This window comes from Dermochelys coriacea, chromosome 9 (genome assembly GCF_009764565.3).
Source record: "Dermochelys coriacea isolate rDerCor1 chromosome 9, rDerCor1.pri.v4, whole genome shotgun sequence".
Taxonomy (NCBI): Eukaryota; Metazoa; Chordata; order Testudines; family Dermochelyidae; genus Dermochelys; species Dermochelys coriacea.
Window position 1 is genome coordinate 94240182 of NC_050076.1, and position 14058 is coordinate 94254239.

General features: G+C 38.5%; 1 protein-coding gene across 10 annotated transcripts in view; it reads right to left on the reverse strand.

Moving 5' to 3' along the window:
• The window catches only part of AFF2 (AF4/FMR2 family member 2), a 426551-nt gene that overhangs the window by 17277 nt on the left and 395216 nt on the right, over nt 1–14058 (reverse strand). For all 10 annotated transcript variants that reach the window (XM_038415896.2, XM_038415895.2, XM_043491627.1 and 7 more), the window contains 5 exons: nt 13496–13559; nt 9398–9534; nt 5620–5691; nt 5175–5268; nt 2105–2154 (listed from right to left, as the gene is read on the reverse strand). In XM_038415896.2, coding sequence (XP_038271824.1) covers nt 2105–2154; nt 5175–5268; nt 5620–5691; nt 9398–9534; nt 13496–13559 — 417 coding nt within the window. The remainder of the gene's footprint in view (nt 1–2104; nt 2155–5174; nt 5269–5619; nt 5692–9397; nt 9535–13495; nt 13560–14058) is intronic.

A 14058-nucleotide genomic window follows, 5' to 3' on the forward strand; every position in this document is an offset into this window, starting at 1 on the left:
GGTTCTGGAACAGTCTCCGAATAATGAGGGATAGTGGGGAACGGATAACTCAGTGGTTTGAGCATTGGCCTGCTAAACCCAGGGTTGTGAGCTCAATCCTTCAGGAGGCCATTTAGGGATCTGGGGCAAAAATTGGGGATTGTTCCTGCTTTGAGCAGGGGGTTGGACTAGATGATCTTGTGAGGTCCCTTCCAACCCTGATATTCTATGATTCTACGAGAAGGGGATTATATGCCGGGTACTGGACTAATGACCCGGGAGATACCTTCCAGTCTATGTTCCTCTTCTTGTCTGGTATCAGCTGATATGTGTGATTTCTCCTGCCATGGTAACTCCATGTTACAGAACCATTGTTTTTGCAGTAACACATGTGAACTCTATCACATTACTTTGTTACAGGGTGGAATGTGATATTGCTTGTTGCTCTGAGGACCCAATCATGTAATTTCTAGGTGGTATAGGGCCCAGCTATGGGTAGGCTGTATCATTGTGGCTGAATTTCTTTAGTATGTCATATCATGTATACTAATTTAACAGTAGTCTCCTCACATTTAGTTCTTATTATCTGATAAAAGCTTCTATCTTTGAATAGAAGAAGGAAGCTGGCATTGCACAGCAGATGCACTTTTACTCACTCATAGCTGCAAGACAGTCAGATCAGTTTAGGTGTCAAATGGAAGTGATAGCTACCCAAGTGCTGGGCGGCAGCTGATCATGTTCAGAGGCTGGGCAAGAATTTTCTCCTTTACCATAGAGTCATAGATTTTTAAAGCCAGAGGAGACCATCATGATCATCTAATCTGACCTCCTATATAATGCCGGCCAGAGAATTTCATCAAGTGACTCCGGCATCAAACCTGTAACATCTAGCTCTGCACAATTTGCACATCTGGAAAGAGACCAGATGTAATGACCAGATGTGGTATGGCACATATATTTCCTTATATGTCCCCCCAGAGAAGTCTAAGGGAAGTCCTGGGTTAAAGTGCTGCAAATATGTTTGCACTCAGTGGAGTTACCAGGGTGGAAGCTGGTGCAGAATTTGTCCCACACACTGCACATTGGTGGGAGGAGAGTGGAGTCCCTTCTGGAATAAGCCTGTTAATAATGTCATCATGCCTTGTCTCTCCATGCAACTATTATTATTTATTTTAGTCATGCTTACTATGCGCTAGGTGCTTTGCAAGCATTTAAGGATGATCTCTGCTCTGAGAATCTCACAATCTAAAGAGCTCTAAGATAGACTGAATTGTTTTCATTTCAGATGCCTGTGAAGCTCTGGAAGTTCCCTTACATCTGCTCACTCAGGGTCTGCTTACTCAGTGCCCTCTTGGATGGCCTTAGCCAGGATACATCCACACGTCAGAGCTGCTTCTGTAGCACACCAGTTTGCCCATTTAGGGGGTGTTATACTTGTCTCCAGGTACCAGCTAGCATTTGGTCCATGAAATGTGGACAAGTGCAACCTACTGATTTTGTCTAGACTTGCATGCATAGCCCTGAACAGGGAATAAGAGGAATCTGTGTCATAGAGTACAATATATATCATGTGCGAAAGTAAGGTAGCAATGGTAACATACCTTCATTGACCATCAGATCATAATTACATTACTGTGATTTTATACTGGAGGTAAGGATGTTTTAGCATTAATATAAAGATTCAGATAATTGGCTGACTAAGTGCCTTCACATTTTCACCACTATTACGCCTTCACTTTTATTAAACAGCACTTACCATATATCAATGAAATATTCAATGGTGTTTCATTACTGAATGAATCATTGAAAAAAATCACTGAAATGGAGATTACCTTTACTTTGGCTTCTTGAAATGACATGGTACTTGCTAGCTAATTAACAGGTATTTTTATGGCCCTCATTTGGTTTAAGGATTAAACTGTCAAAGAATCTGGTACCAGCCCAGATGAACTTTTCAGTCCTGCCGCGTGACTGGAACATGACCGCAAATTGTGTAAAGTTTTAGTGTGATCTGAGAGCTGATTTTCAGCTTTGAATGATTAATATAACAATCCCTCTTCTCCACCCCATCCCCCCACCGGTAACTGTGTATTTCCAGGGCAAAGTACTGAGTGGCAATACTCACTTTCCATTGCCTCCCCAAGGAGAGGGGGCCTGGGAGGGTTTTGAAGAGTTCTGCAAGAAACAAAACCAAAAGGTAAATACAGGAGATAATTCTCTGTTGGTTCAGGAGGAGACGCTAGTAAGATTTAAAGCAGATTAATATTGATTACAAGACCTGGTGCTTCCTGTTTTAGCTGCAGGAGCTCTGATACATGCAGAATATCTGCCCAGCATTACTGTCTCATAATAAAATAGCTGGTTGGATAATTAGTAGGCTCCAATCAGGAGTGTGACTCGACATACCAAAACTCCAGTAAAATCAGATGCAGTTCATAAAGAAATGGTTTAATTATCCTTATCTAAAATTTATTCTGCAAAGTAAGCTCTTCAAAGGCTTTTCACCTTCAGGAGTATCTGCACGCTTTTCATCAGATAAAGAAAGCATGGGGGTTTGATGTTTGGAATTAGGGGAACCTATACATTGTAGGTGAATGTGATGCAATATATATACACAACATGAGGGGATGAAAAGAGTCTGATTGTAGGGATATGAATGAAGTTTTTTAGAGTGTGTATAAACACATACTTTCCCGACCCATTCTCTCTTTTGTGTTGGTACAGCAACTAACATATTGCAGGTGCTACCACAAGCAAACAAATAATAAAGTCCAGACTTTGCTAGCTTTATTCAGATTGGATAGTATCTTATTCAGCAACAATTCCCATTAAGGGTGGTAGAATCAGGGCCTTAGTTATCTAAGATGAGTAACAAGTTGCCTCTCTCTATAGTCTCTCTCTCTATAGCGACTGTATATATTGCTTTTCTTGCAAAGATTTCAAAAGGCATTCTGAAAATTCAATTAAGCTTTACAACACCTCTGTGAAGTGTCTGAATTATTATTATTATTATTATTACTATTATTAATATTATACCCACTTGATTACTTTCATACTCATTTTGCATGTGAGGTCCAAGGTCACAAAGAGAGTAAGTGGTAGCCAAGAATAAGACCTTATTCTCCTGACTCCTCAACCATAGCTTTCAGAAAATATTGACCAAACTAGATAACACCATCCAGCATAAAACACTGGTTTGTTTGTGTGGTCTTTGCATTTCCTTAAACATGTCAACATTGAATGGAATGGCTTGGATTAGATGGTGTGTATAGTGTATATCTGTGTGCATGTTCACACATGTGAAGGAGAGGGATCACTGAAATAATCTGGAAGGTCTTCAAACCATAAGAAGGCAGCTTTGACATTAGCTCTTCTGAATGTCAGGAGAGTGCTGTGGGTTAGAGCTGAGTAGAAAACAGTTTTCCCATCCCATGAGAGTTTTTGAGATTTTGAAAAATGTTCTTGTCCAAATCAGGATGAAAAGAAAAAAAAATAAATCTCAAAAAACAATTGAATCTGGTCAATGTTTCGTTTTGTTAATTTTAAAGCATGACATTTTGATTTTGACTTTTTAGTTTTTTAAACATTTTTAAACATACATTAATTTAAATTTCAATTCAAAAAGCCATTTTGACCTGAAAAACTGAACTTTTTTTGTAAAATATCAAAATGAGACATTCTGACAATACTGAAACTTTTTTTTTCTTTGTTTTTTAAATAGTAAATTTGTTTAAAAGGACGCTGTCTTGCAAGCAGTTTTGGTTTTGATAAATCTGTATTTTCTGATGAAAAAAAGTTCTGCGAAAAATTCCTGACCTGGTCCCTGTACTGCAGGCCTAGAAGGGTGACCAGATGTCCCGATTTTATAGGGACAGTCACGATATTCGGAACTTTTTCTTATATAAGTGCCTATTACCCCCCCCCATCCTAATTTTTCACACTTGCTCTCTGGTCACCCTAAGACCTAGTGAGTCACCTTCCACATTGAAAAGTGTGCAAAACTTCAATCTGAACAACAGCTCTGTTTAAAGGCCCAACCCATTTAATAAAAGGCTCTGTACTTCCCCAGCTGCTCTACTGAAAACCTTCGAACCATGGCTTCTTTGAGGCAAAGATAAAAGACAGAGATCATCACGTAGCAACAGGAAAGTCATATTTTGTTAATATTTCTCTTTCTTAAATGTGAGTCTCCTAGACTTTGAATACAAAGAGAGCCTGAACATGCAATTCATGCACGGTTCAAGCCTGTTTCGAGTGCACATTTACCCAATTTTACACTAGTGCACAGCTCCTTCACGAGATGAAATCTCTCTTTTGTGACATTCAATCTGAAGCTCTAAAAAAACCACTTCTGAGATTTTTTTAACTGCTTCTCAACATATGGGCCTGATTCTTATTTACTCTAAATCCACTTTGCTCTGGCAGAGTAAAGGGACCTTAAAGTGAGAGTAAATTAAATTTACATGCACTTTAAGTTTCCTTTACACAACTAGGGCAGGGTAAAGTGGCCTTTTTTGTAAAAGAGAATCAGGCCCAAAGCCTCTTCTTAGAAAGAAATGTTTAAAAAAATAATTGTCTACTGTAAAATATAAACTATCAAAATTTTCCTTCAGAGCCAGGCTATTTTTTCCCCAAGAGACAGTAGCCTAAATTCAACCTGGAATAAGTCTGAAGTAAGTGGGAATACATTCCATGAAAGATTCTAAACCAGTGAACGTGGGGTGTAAGCCCAATAAAGTCAACAGAAAGGCTCCTGATGACTTCAGAGGGCTCTGGATGAGGTGCTGACAGAGGAATAATGCCATTAAAGTTACAGGGAATTGTCAAGTGCAGAAGTGGTGAAAGTGAGATCCAAATCAGGCCTGAATCAGTACGTTGGTCAGAGCATGACTGTAGATTTTGACTAGGGTGACCAGATAGCAAGTGTGAAAAATCGGGACGGGGTGGGGGGTAATAGGCCTCTATATAAGAAAAAGCCCCAATTATCGGGACTATCCCTATAAAATCAGGACATCTGGTAACCCTAATTTTGACACAGGATCAGTTCTATTCCCTCCTTACAAACATCCTGCATATGTCTCCCATTGCAGAGGTTAAAGGAGGGGCTTAGGTGGTGCAGTGTGAGTTGCATGAGCCCTCAGTGCTGGGATTAATGTCATTCTGTATCAGTGTAAATTAAACAGACTAAAGATTACCTTAAAATATTCCATCAGAGATCTGGAGTACTTCATAGCATGGTCTTTCTTTAGTTTAAACATTCTCAAGTAGAGGAGTGATAAGCATCGGTAGCTGCAGTATTTAGGAAAAGATTGTATTAAGTCCATTGCTTAATGAAACCTATAAACTATAAAACAAAAGCTGATCTATATTTTGCAGTCTCTCTTCCAAGGTTAGATTGAGAAACATAAGCAAATGGAGAAAAATAAAAAAACTGCATGAAAGCATTAAAATCCTATCTTGAGAACAGTATAAATTAGACAAATAAATGTTTAGTCAGCTGCTGAAGAAATCCATTTGTTATCCTTTAATAGTTTAATGGAAAACAAGAATAATGATCTTGTGTAAGCTGCTTAAGTAATTCAGTACTTTTAAAGTCCTCTAGGATTTTAGCTGTTTCTACATTGTTGCAATGGGACTCACCATAAAACTGCTAGTTTCTTGTCTCCTTCCATGGCAGATGAGCCTGTGAAATTCTTGAGTCTCATTGCATACCTTGTAAGAAAGGTGAGGAGAAGAGGAAATTGGGCATTAAGATGCTTCGAGGAAAATTGGTGACACTCTGAGAAATAACTAGATCCGCTTCTAAAACTACAATAAATAATGACCACAAAGTTTCACAGTAATGGGATGAGTGTAATATTCAACAGAAAGCAACAATTAAAATTTGGAGGACTAAAGTAAATCATCAGCCCATTTTCTGGGCCAATGAGGTGAATTATTTTGGAGTGCGTTAATGCTGCCAAGATAACATTACAGCCAGCACTCTGGGGTGACAAGCACTGTCTTAGTTTGCAATGAGTGCTGGCCAAAAACGTAAGGTCTCAGTCCTGTTTGCACTGAAGAGGAAAATAATATACAGCTAGGTTTTACATTTAATAGTGTGGGGTTTGAATAACACCTTCCATTCCCATTCATAAATGCCTCTGCAAAGTCTTTAAAATATTTATATATATGAAGTGGTATTAAATAAAGGAAAGGTCATGTTCATAGCTTTTTAAGTTCTTAGCCCCATTAATTTATGATGCTTGTATATTTTGTCTTTCCTTTCTATTTAATTGGTGCTGTCCAACATTTGGGTGATAAAAGGTTGAGCATTCCCCCCATCCCTCTTTTTTTAAAATTGCTTTAACGGAGTACACTCCATTCCATGCATTTAGTCTCTTGAAAATCAATTCATCGCATAAAATCATTGTTCTGAGCCTTAATGCAATTTCACAGGTACTTGTGTTAGAATAAGTAATAGGGTTCAGTGTTGCGTAAGAAAGTTTTAAGGTATCCAGGCAGTCTTGATGAGTTCTCATTTACAAGGAGGTAATGGAGTAGCAGGCTGCTCTGCTCTCCTGCTGACACCCCTGTCATCAAGTCCCCTTATGCTCTTCTAGCAAGGCACCTTTTAGCTCCTTAGCATTCTATCTTCTATGCTCTTTGTTATTGCTCCAATCACACTGCAAATGAACGTGGTCAAATGCAGATATGTGTTTCTCTTCAGGATTTGCAGCATTAAGTTAGGGATTTTAGTGTTACAATTAGTCTATACACCTCTGAGAGTCAGATCTCTGACATTTTGAGTCACCGTGATGCTCCAATTGTTTTCGCAAATAAATGACTGCTGCAGATACCCACATCTCAGAGCAGTTAAAATGACTGGAATAGATAGAACAAGGGTCTGCCTGTAGAGAGCATGGTGGTGGGGAAAAGTAATATAAATCTCTTCTACATAATATCCAACTGTAAAAATCTATGTTGAAGTTACATTAAGAACTACTTTATAAAAAAAGGCACACATACAGTTTCACACCTAATTTGCACCATTCCCCACTGTGGCATATGCGAATCATGTATTTGCATGTGCAAGTGACCATGCTTGCAGTTATGGTAACTGTGTGTGCAAATTAGACTCAACTGCTGCATGCACAATTTTGCACATGCATTTTTGAAAATCAGGCCCTGTGCGGCTTACTTAAACCCACATTATACTGTTAAATCATCAGTGCTCACTGCTCCAGGATTCTCCATCTCTCTTATTTTGTGAAGAATCACATTGTGTGAATCTCTTAGAGTTCTGATGAATCATGAGCAGATGAACAGGGGTTTACTTTTCTTACTTGTGGAACCATTTGTCATTCATAGCTTCATATATTTGAAGGCCAAAAGGGACTATTATATCATCTAATCTGATCTCCCGCCTAACACAGGCAACAGAAATAGAATTTCATCAAAGGATTTATGATCAACCCCAATCATCACAGGAGTGGTGTTGCTTTAAAAATGTATATGTACACAACACACACCAGTGACCCTAAGAGTCTCCTCTTTCTTATGGGAGGGATGTCAGGATGCATCCCAGAATCTGGAAAGGGTGAAGAGCAAAATTCCTAGTCTATGAAGTCAACTGTAGACATCAGCATGGAGATCTAATTTACTTGCACAGAACACAGGTTCCGATCCTGCACTATTAAAATCAATGGGGGCTTTGCCATTGCCTTCAACATGCACAGGACAAATCCTTAGACACTAGGGTGAAGCGTGCTACAGAAAACCCTAACTAGATAGAACCACTCAGCTTTGCTTCACACTCCTCCAAAACATGCAGGCTACTTATCAACAATTATAATACTTCAGACATAGCACGTTTCATCAATAGATCTCAAAGTGCTTTACAGAGGAAGTCAGTAAGATTACTGTCATTTTACAGATGGGCAACTGAACAGATTTGCCCAAGGCCACCCAGCAGGCTAGTGGCAGAGCGAGGAATACAACCCAGCTCTCCTGAGTCCCAGTCCAGGGCTCTCTCCAGTAGGCCAGGCCCCCTCCCTGACATACCACTCTCATTCCATATGAAGAAAAGATAATGCTATTGTTTACTTTTTCACACCGTTTTGTGCTTATGTATTGCAGCACATAAACTACATTAAGTGATCCACAGTTAAGATGCAGGCACAATGGAATGAAGCGGGGAGACTGGTATAGCTTTAATTCTTAATTTCACTGTTCTTCAGGATTTAACACCGACCCTAAATGTTGTGTGAACATCATTTTTGTGGCATAATCTCTTTTATTGTTCTTCTTTTAACAAGTGTTGTATGTAAATACATATTTTAAAAAATTTAAAAGGCTTATTATTTACCAGAGAGTAACAGCTTCTTCAGATCTGATACGTTTTATTATGTAAATACCTCCTCATTCAAAATGTAAAACATGCATTTTTTTGGATAGACTCGAATAATTAATATGACACATTAGAGGCATATAAACAAGTCGTATCAAAACAAACATTTGGCCTGATTCTGCTTTTCTTTTCACTGGTGGAAATTAGGAGTAATCCCACTGAAGTTAATGGTGTTATACCAGTGTAAAAATGGTGAGAGCCAGAGGGGAATCAGAGCAAATGGGCAAAATCCTGATTGCTTTAACCACAATTAAATTTAATCCTATGGATTTCAATGGGATTATCTGTGAGTAAAGTGAGCAAAATTTGGCCCCTTAGTTACTCTGTAGAGTAAATTCTACCCTTTAGGGCAGCTATAGAAAACAGGCGCTGATTTTTAAATACTAACTCAGGCATTTTAATATTAGGCAAAGGCTCTTATGTTCTGGACTGAAAAATTATGTTTAACAAATTAACTCAGTGAATTTCAGTGGCTTTTTATATCTCTTTAAAAAAACAACAACAACCAACCAACCAACCAACCAACCATTCTCTCTTTGTCTAGATATACACATGCAAAAGTTGGTCTCTGGATATGACCTTATATACCAAGTTAAAGCCTAGAACAATTTTTTACAGCCAAGTTATAAACCTCGGCAAAAACAGGGTTTAGAATAGAGATCTTGATCGACTCATTTTAATGTTTTGAATTATAAAACTACACCTTTTAAAAGACAAGTGTCATTGCCAAACGGTGATATTACTATACTTTACTTCCACCCACTACATTTCAATTTTAATTTTATGAATATTGCAAATTATAACACTCACATTATAACCTCTAAAGGGGATAATTTATAAAAGCAGTGTCCATCAATTATAAATTTTCCATGACATTAATAAAATGGCAAGAACTAATTATGATGACTTCTGAGATGAAGATGCCTTGGACAAATCATTAATATGTTGAAATGATATTTTTTAAAACAGAGCAGGTTCTAATTATGACTGAAATGAGATTATGAAAATGATCACAGAAAGGACATTAACCTGATGAGTTCCACAGTCTCTGAGTACATGGTGTATGGAGATTTAGCTTCTAATGGATCTCGCTCCATAGCATTCCCGCACTCAATGAAGGAGAGAGCAGCATCAGCATAATTCACTGCTTTGCCGAACTTCTCCAACTGAAATAGGAAGATGAAACCATCAAGATGATGCTTCAGCTTTTATTTCCAGCTAGATAGAGCACAATGTATACAAAGCAACATTGACATTAAAAATGCATACATTAAAGAATTAAAGCCAGGTCATGATTTCAGCAAGCTGGACAGATAACATAGGGCCAAGTCCTCTGCAAGTGTAAAAGAGTGGAGGTCTGTTGACTTCAATGGAGCTACACCGATTTATCCCAGCTGAGGGTGAGACTCAATACAATCTTTAAAAAAATCCATGTTCCTCCTTTGATATACTAAGGACTTTGTTTGAACGCTAGTATGCAAGAGGTAAGTAACGAATCTATATGCCACTTGTCAGGAAAATGTGATTGTGATTCCATTGTGATTGTTGACCCTCCTCCCACTCCAAAATCTCATCACTTATCTTGCAAATGATACCCTGAAATAGTGTTAAAAAAGTAAAAAAATATAGCACTGCTAAATATTTTATTTTACTAGAATTTTATAGCAAAAAGGTTTTTAGCCCTGATAATGGGTGTGATTAAACTGACTTAGACATACTGATTTCTTTTTTATGTGTAATGAATATTATAGATGACACTTTTATAGTAAGTATTTTATAATAGTATTTAACATTTTCAATTTCTGATAGGTGGATGTAAGACTTTCACTAATATGGCATTTAATGTAAAAGAATCAATAAAGCTGAAGTCTTCAAAAATTTCTTTGTATGTCTCTATCCAAATATTTCCAATGCACCTGCACACGTTTTCTGTTCACAAAATGGCAGCTGCTTATAACAATAGATTAAAGTAGAGCTTTATAATGGCATATTTAGTAGATGCTACCATTTAGTAGCTCTCCTCACAATACACATTCCATGCTCTCTATTTTCATGGGCCGTTATCATGTAGATTTCTACCCTATTGTTCTAATTGCACAAAATTCAGCCTGGCAACAAAAGCTTGTTTTGTGTGTGCTTATGTGACAGATGCCCTCTTGGCTGACACAATGGGGAATGAACCAGGGATCTCCAGAGTTAACAGAATGAGCTGCTACAGCTTAAGGCTTTGTAAGTCCTCCTTTTATTTTTGCGGATACAGACTAACACGGCTGCTACTTTGAAACCTGTCATAGCTGCAGACTGTAACAACTCATATCCTCTGTGGATTGGCACAGAGGGGAACATGTAACACCTTCACCATTGGGTTACACTTATTCTACAGTACCCTCTGAACAGTCAAAAGGGAATGCAGACCTCATTTCATTCTTCTCTCTTTTCCACCAATCACTGCCCTTGTTTTACCCGAGGCAAAACCTTGTTTCAGGTGTTCCTTGGAAGCTAGTTTTCTATATAATACAGAAAATGAATGTAGCTTTAAGCTGACTTAGCAAAGGCACATCCTCTTGATCAATGGCGATAAAGTCATGGGACCTAATTCTGCTCTCACAAACAGCCGTGTAAATCCAGGGTAATTCCAGTGAAGTCAATAACATTTCTCTAGTTTATTGATGGTGCAAAGGAGAGCACAATTAGGCCCATTATCTCGGGCATGTTGTACGCTGTATGTAGTCATTTGTTCTGGTGACAGTGTGCCTAATCATAAATGAGTGGATCCCTTGCCCCTCTTCCAAGCAGTGACGGGTTTACATTGGGCCATTTCAGAATATTTCAAGCACCCTCACTTTTGCCAGAAGTCCCTTCTGTGTGCAAGCACAGCAGCATCGCTTCCACATCGTGTTAACATTTCCTGATACTTGCAGGGGATCACACACATTATCTTCCCCGGCACAACACCACCTCTTTCAATTTGGCGTGCTTCACTGTGTCGCACAAAGTAACCAGAAGCAATTGTTTCCATAGGACAATTAATGCCACGGGACTGTACGGTAAACGAGTTACTTGGAGAAATACGTATGCAACTGCATTTGATGAAAAAATAAAAAAGGATCTAAATAGAGGGAAAAAAAAGGCAGATACACAGTTCATGGGCATTTGTGGCTGCTAACAATTTATACCACAGCAGCTGGCCCGGCATTCTGATCAGAGCATTGGGGGTGTCAAACTACATGTGACATGAAAGGCCTGCCTGCAGGCAACAACATGATGTGCCATGCCTTTTCACGTTAGTTCTGCTTGAGAAAAACCCCTAATTCTACAAGGCATAGTCAACGGTAAGAAGATGGAAGACAGGTCAATACTGTCTTGAGTGAATCAGGCTGTGGAGAAAAGCGGATTGACATAGCATGTTGAGACCATCATGAGCTTGAGTCTGTAAATATTTGCTAGCATAGAGCAGGCAGGTTTATGCCAGAACGATGTGTGTTTTCCTTAAAGGTCAATCAGCTGCAGGAGGTGTTGTCAGTCTGCTTCTGTGAGCCTTCCCTGTGTATAGATGTCAGCATTCTGACTCAACATGTTCTACTGACTCAGTCTTAAGTGATCAGCATGGGCCACCTTCTGTAAATGGGCATGTCAGGAGGTCTGACTGCTAGCTTAGTGACAATCAGGGGATGTTGCCAAAAACCTGAGCCTGAGCTCTGCAGGAAACATGCTGAACAGCGGCCATGCCCCTGAATCGGGAAAAGGAGCACGGAGAGCTGACATTGGCAGCTTGAGCCCTTCTCTCTCTGCCACATACCTCCAAAGCTGCAACATTCCTAAACAATGGGTGCTACATTTTTTTGTCTCTGTTTGGAACCACAGTCATTTGCAGGCATGAATGATAGATTCCTTGCTGTTAAATAAACTGATTTGCAGGAAAAATATTGTTTTTACCCTTAAAATAGGTAATTAGTCACCCAAAGACTATTAGTTGTCCCTGCATAGGATCTGTGGGGGGAACTTAGAGGCCAGGCTCAATTTTATTTTATAGGGACCTTACTTAAAGAAATAAGAAAGTTCTATGCCACTATGGGAGCTGCTGCATGGTACCAGCTGCAGCAGACAGGATCCAAATCTCCATTACAATGTAATGGCTGTACTGCAGAGCTGGTCAGGTTAAGGTTGATGGAGCCATAGCCCATCAAAATGAGCAGTTCCATCTAAATCAAAATGCTTTGCCAAATCGCATTGATTTCGTCAGGATTTTGTTTTGGAAGAAAACTGGAAAAAACTTTTGCCCTAAAAAAAATGTCTTTTTTCAACTTTTACAGAAACAAATATTTCATTGTTTTGCTTTGAGATGACTTTCTTTTTAAAAATTTGTATCCCATTATACATCATGTCATATAATACAATTATATCATAATGATTCAGTCGAGCCAAAGTGAATTTCCATTTGGAAATTTCTTTCATTGAGAATTCTGAAATTTTCAGTTTTGAAATCCTTCGGAAAATAAAACTTTTCTCTGCACAGCTCTAATAGGCCACCTTAATAGGAACAAAAACAACGAGGAGTTCTTGTAGCATATTAAATCTATTTCCCTAAAGTTAAGTATTGTCACACCTTCTTGTCAGCTGTCTAAATGGGCCATCTTGATTATCACTAAAAAGTTTTTTTCTCCTGTTGATAATAGCTCATCTTAACTAATTAGCCTCTCACAGTTTGTATGGCAATTTCCACCTTCTCTGTATGTATATATATATCTTCTTACTATATGTTCTGTTCTATGCATCCGATGAAGTGGGCTGTAACCCACGAAAGCTTATGCTCTAATAAATTTGTTAGTCTCTAAGGTGCCACAAGTACTCCTGTTCTTTTTTCTTAGAGACTAATAAATTTATTTGGGCATAAGCTTTCGTGGGCTAGAACCCACTACAGTTAGGAACAGTGTTCAGACTTGGGTTTGCTGTGGTCATCTTATACGAAGTCTGATCCAAAATCTACTGAGGTCAATAGAAAGATTCTTTTTGGCTTCAATAGTCTTTGGATGAAGCCAACAGTGTATAAGTTCACACTGGATGATCCCTTCAGAAACACACAATTTCAGTGCTTGAAAAAAAGGCAGAAAATTAATGGAAACCTACCAGTGCATCCGCTTTGTGCTTTAGCTTCTTAGCCTCTTGCATGTAATAGTCTGCATTGTGAAGCCTAAGGAGACAGAGTTAATTCTTTCAGGGCTATGTTTTTATACTGTTGGACAAACTTTATCCGAGAAGAATGCTGGCCATTTATAATAGACAAATATGCCCACTTATTTGTTTAAATGTATTCTGATATCAATACGAAGCTGCTGAATATAATTATATGCTTTGTGAGCATGTGACTGGTGAGCACAAATGGCTAGCTATGGAAAAAAGCAGCTCAAAGGGGGCCATTAATGCGTGTCAAATAGAGGAAAAGGAAAAATAACTCAAACTGATTAACTCTAACAAGTTTCCATTAGAGAAGCTAAAATAAAAAATTAGGGAAGAATTACCCTGGAATTCAACATTTATAATCTGAAAACATTTGTCAAAAAACTCTTAATAAATTATAAAAATTCATTTGCCAAGAGAAAAACTCTACATAACATCATGTATTGATGTTGACACTAAGGGCCCAATTCTGCCTTTACGTCACAAGTACGGCTCCCATTGTTTTGCCTGTG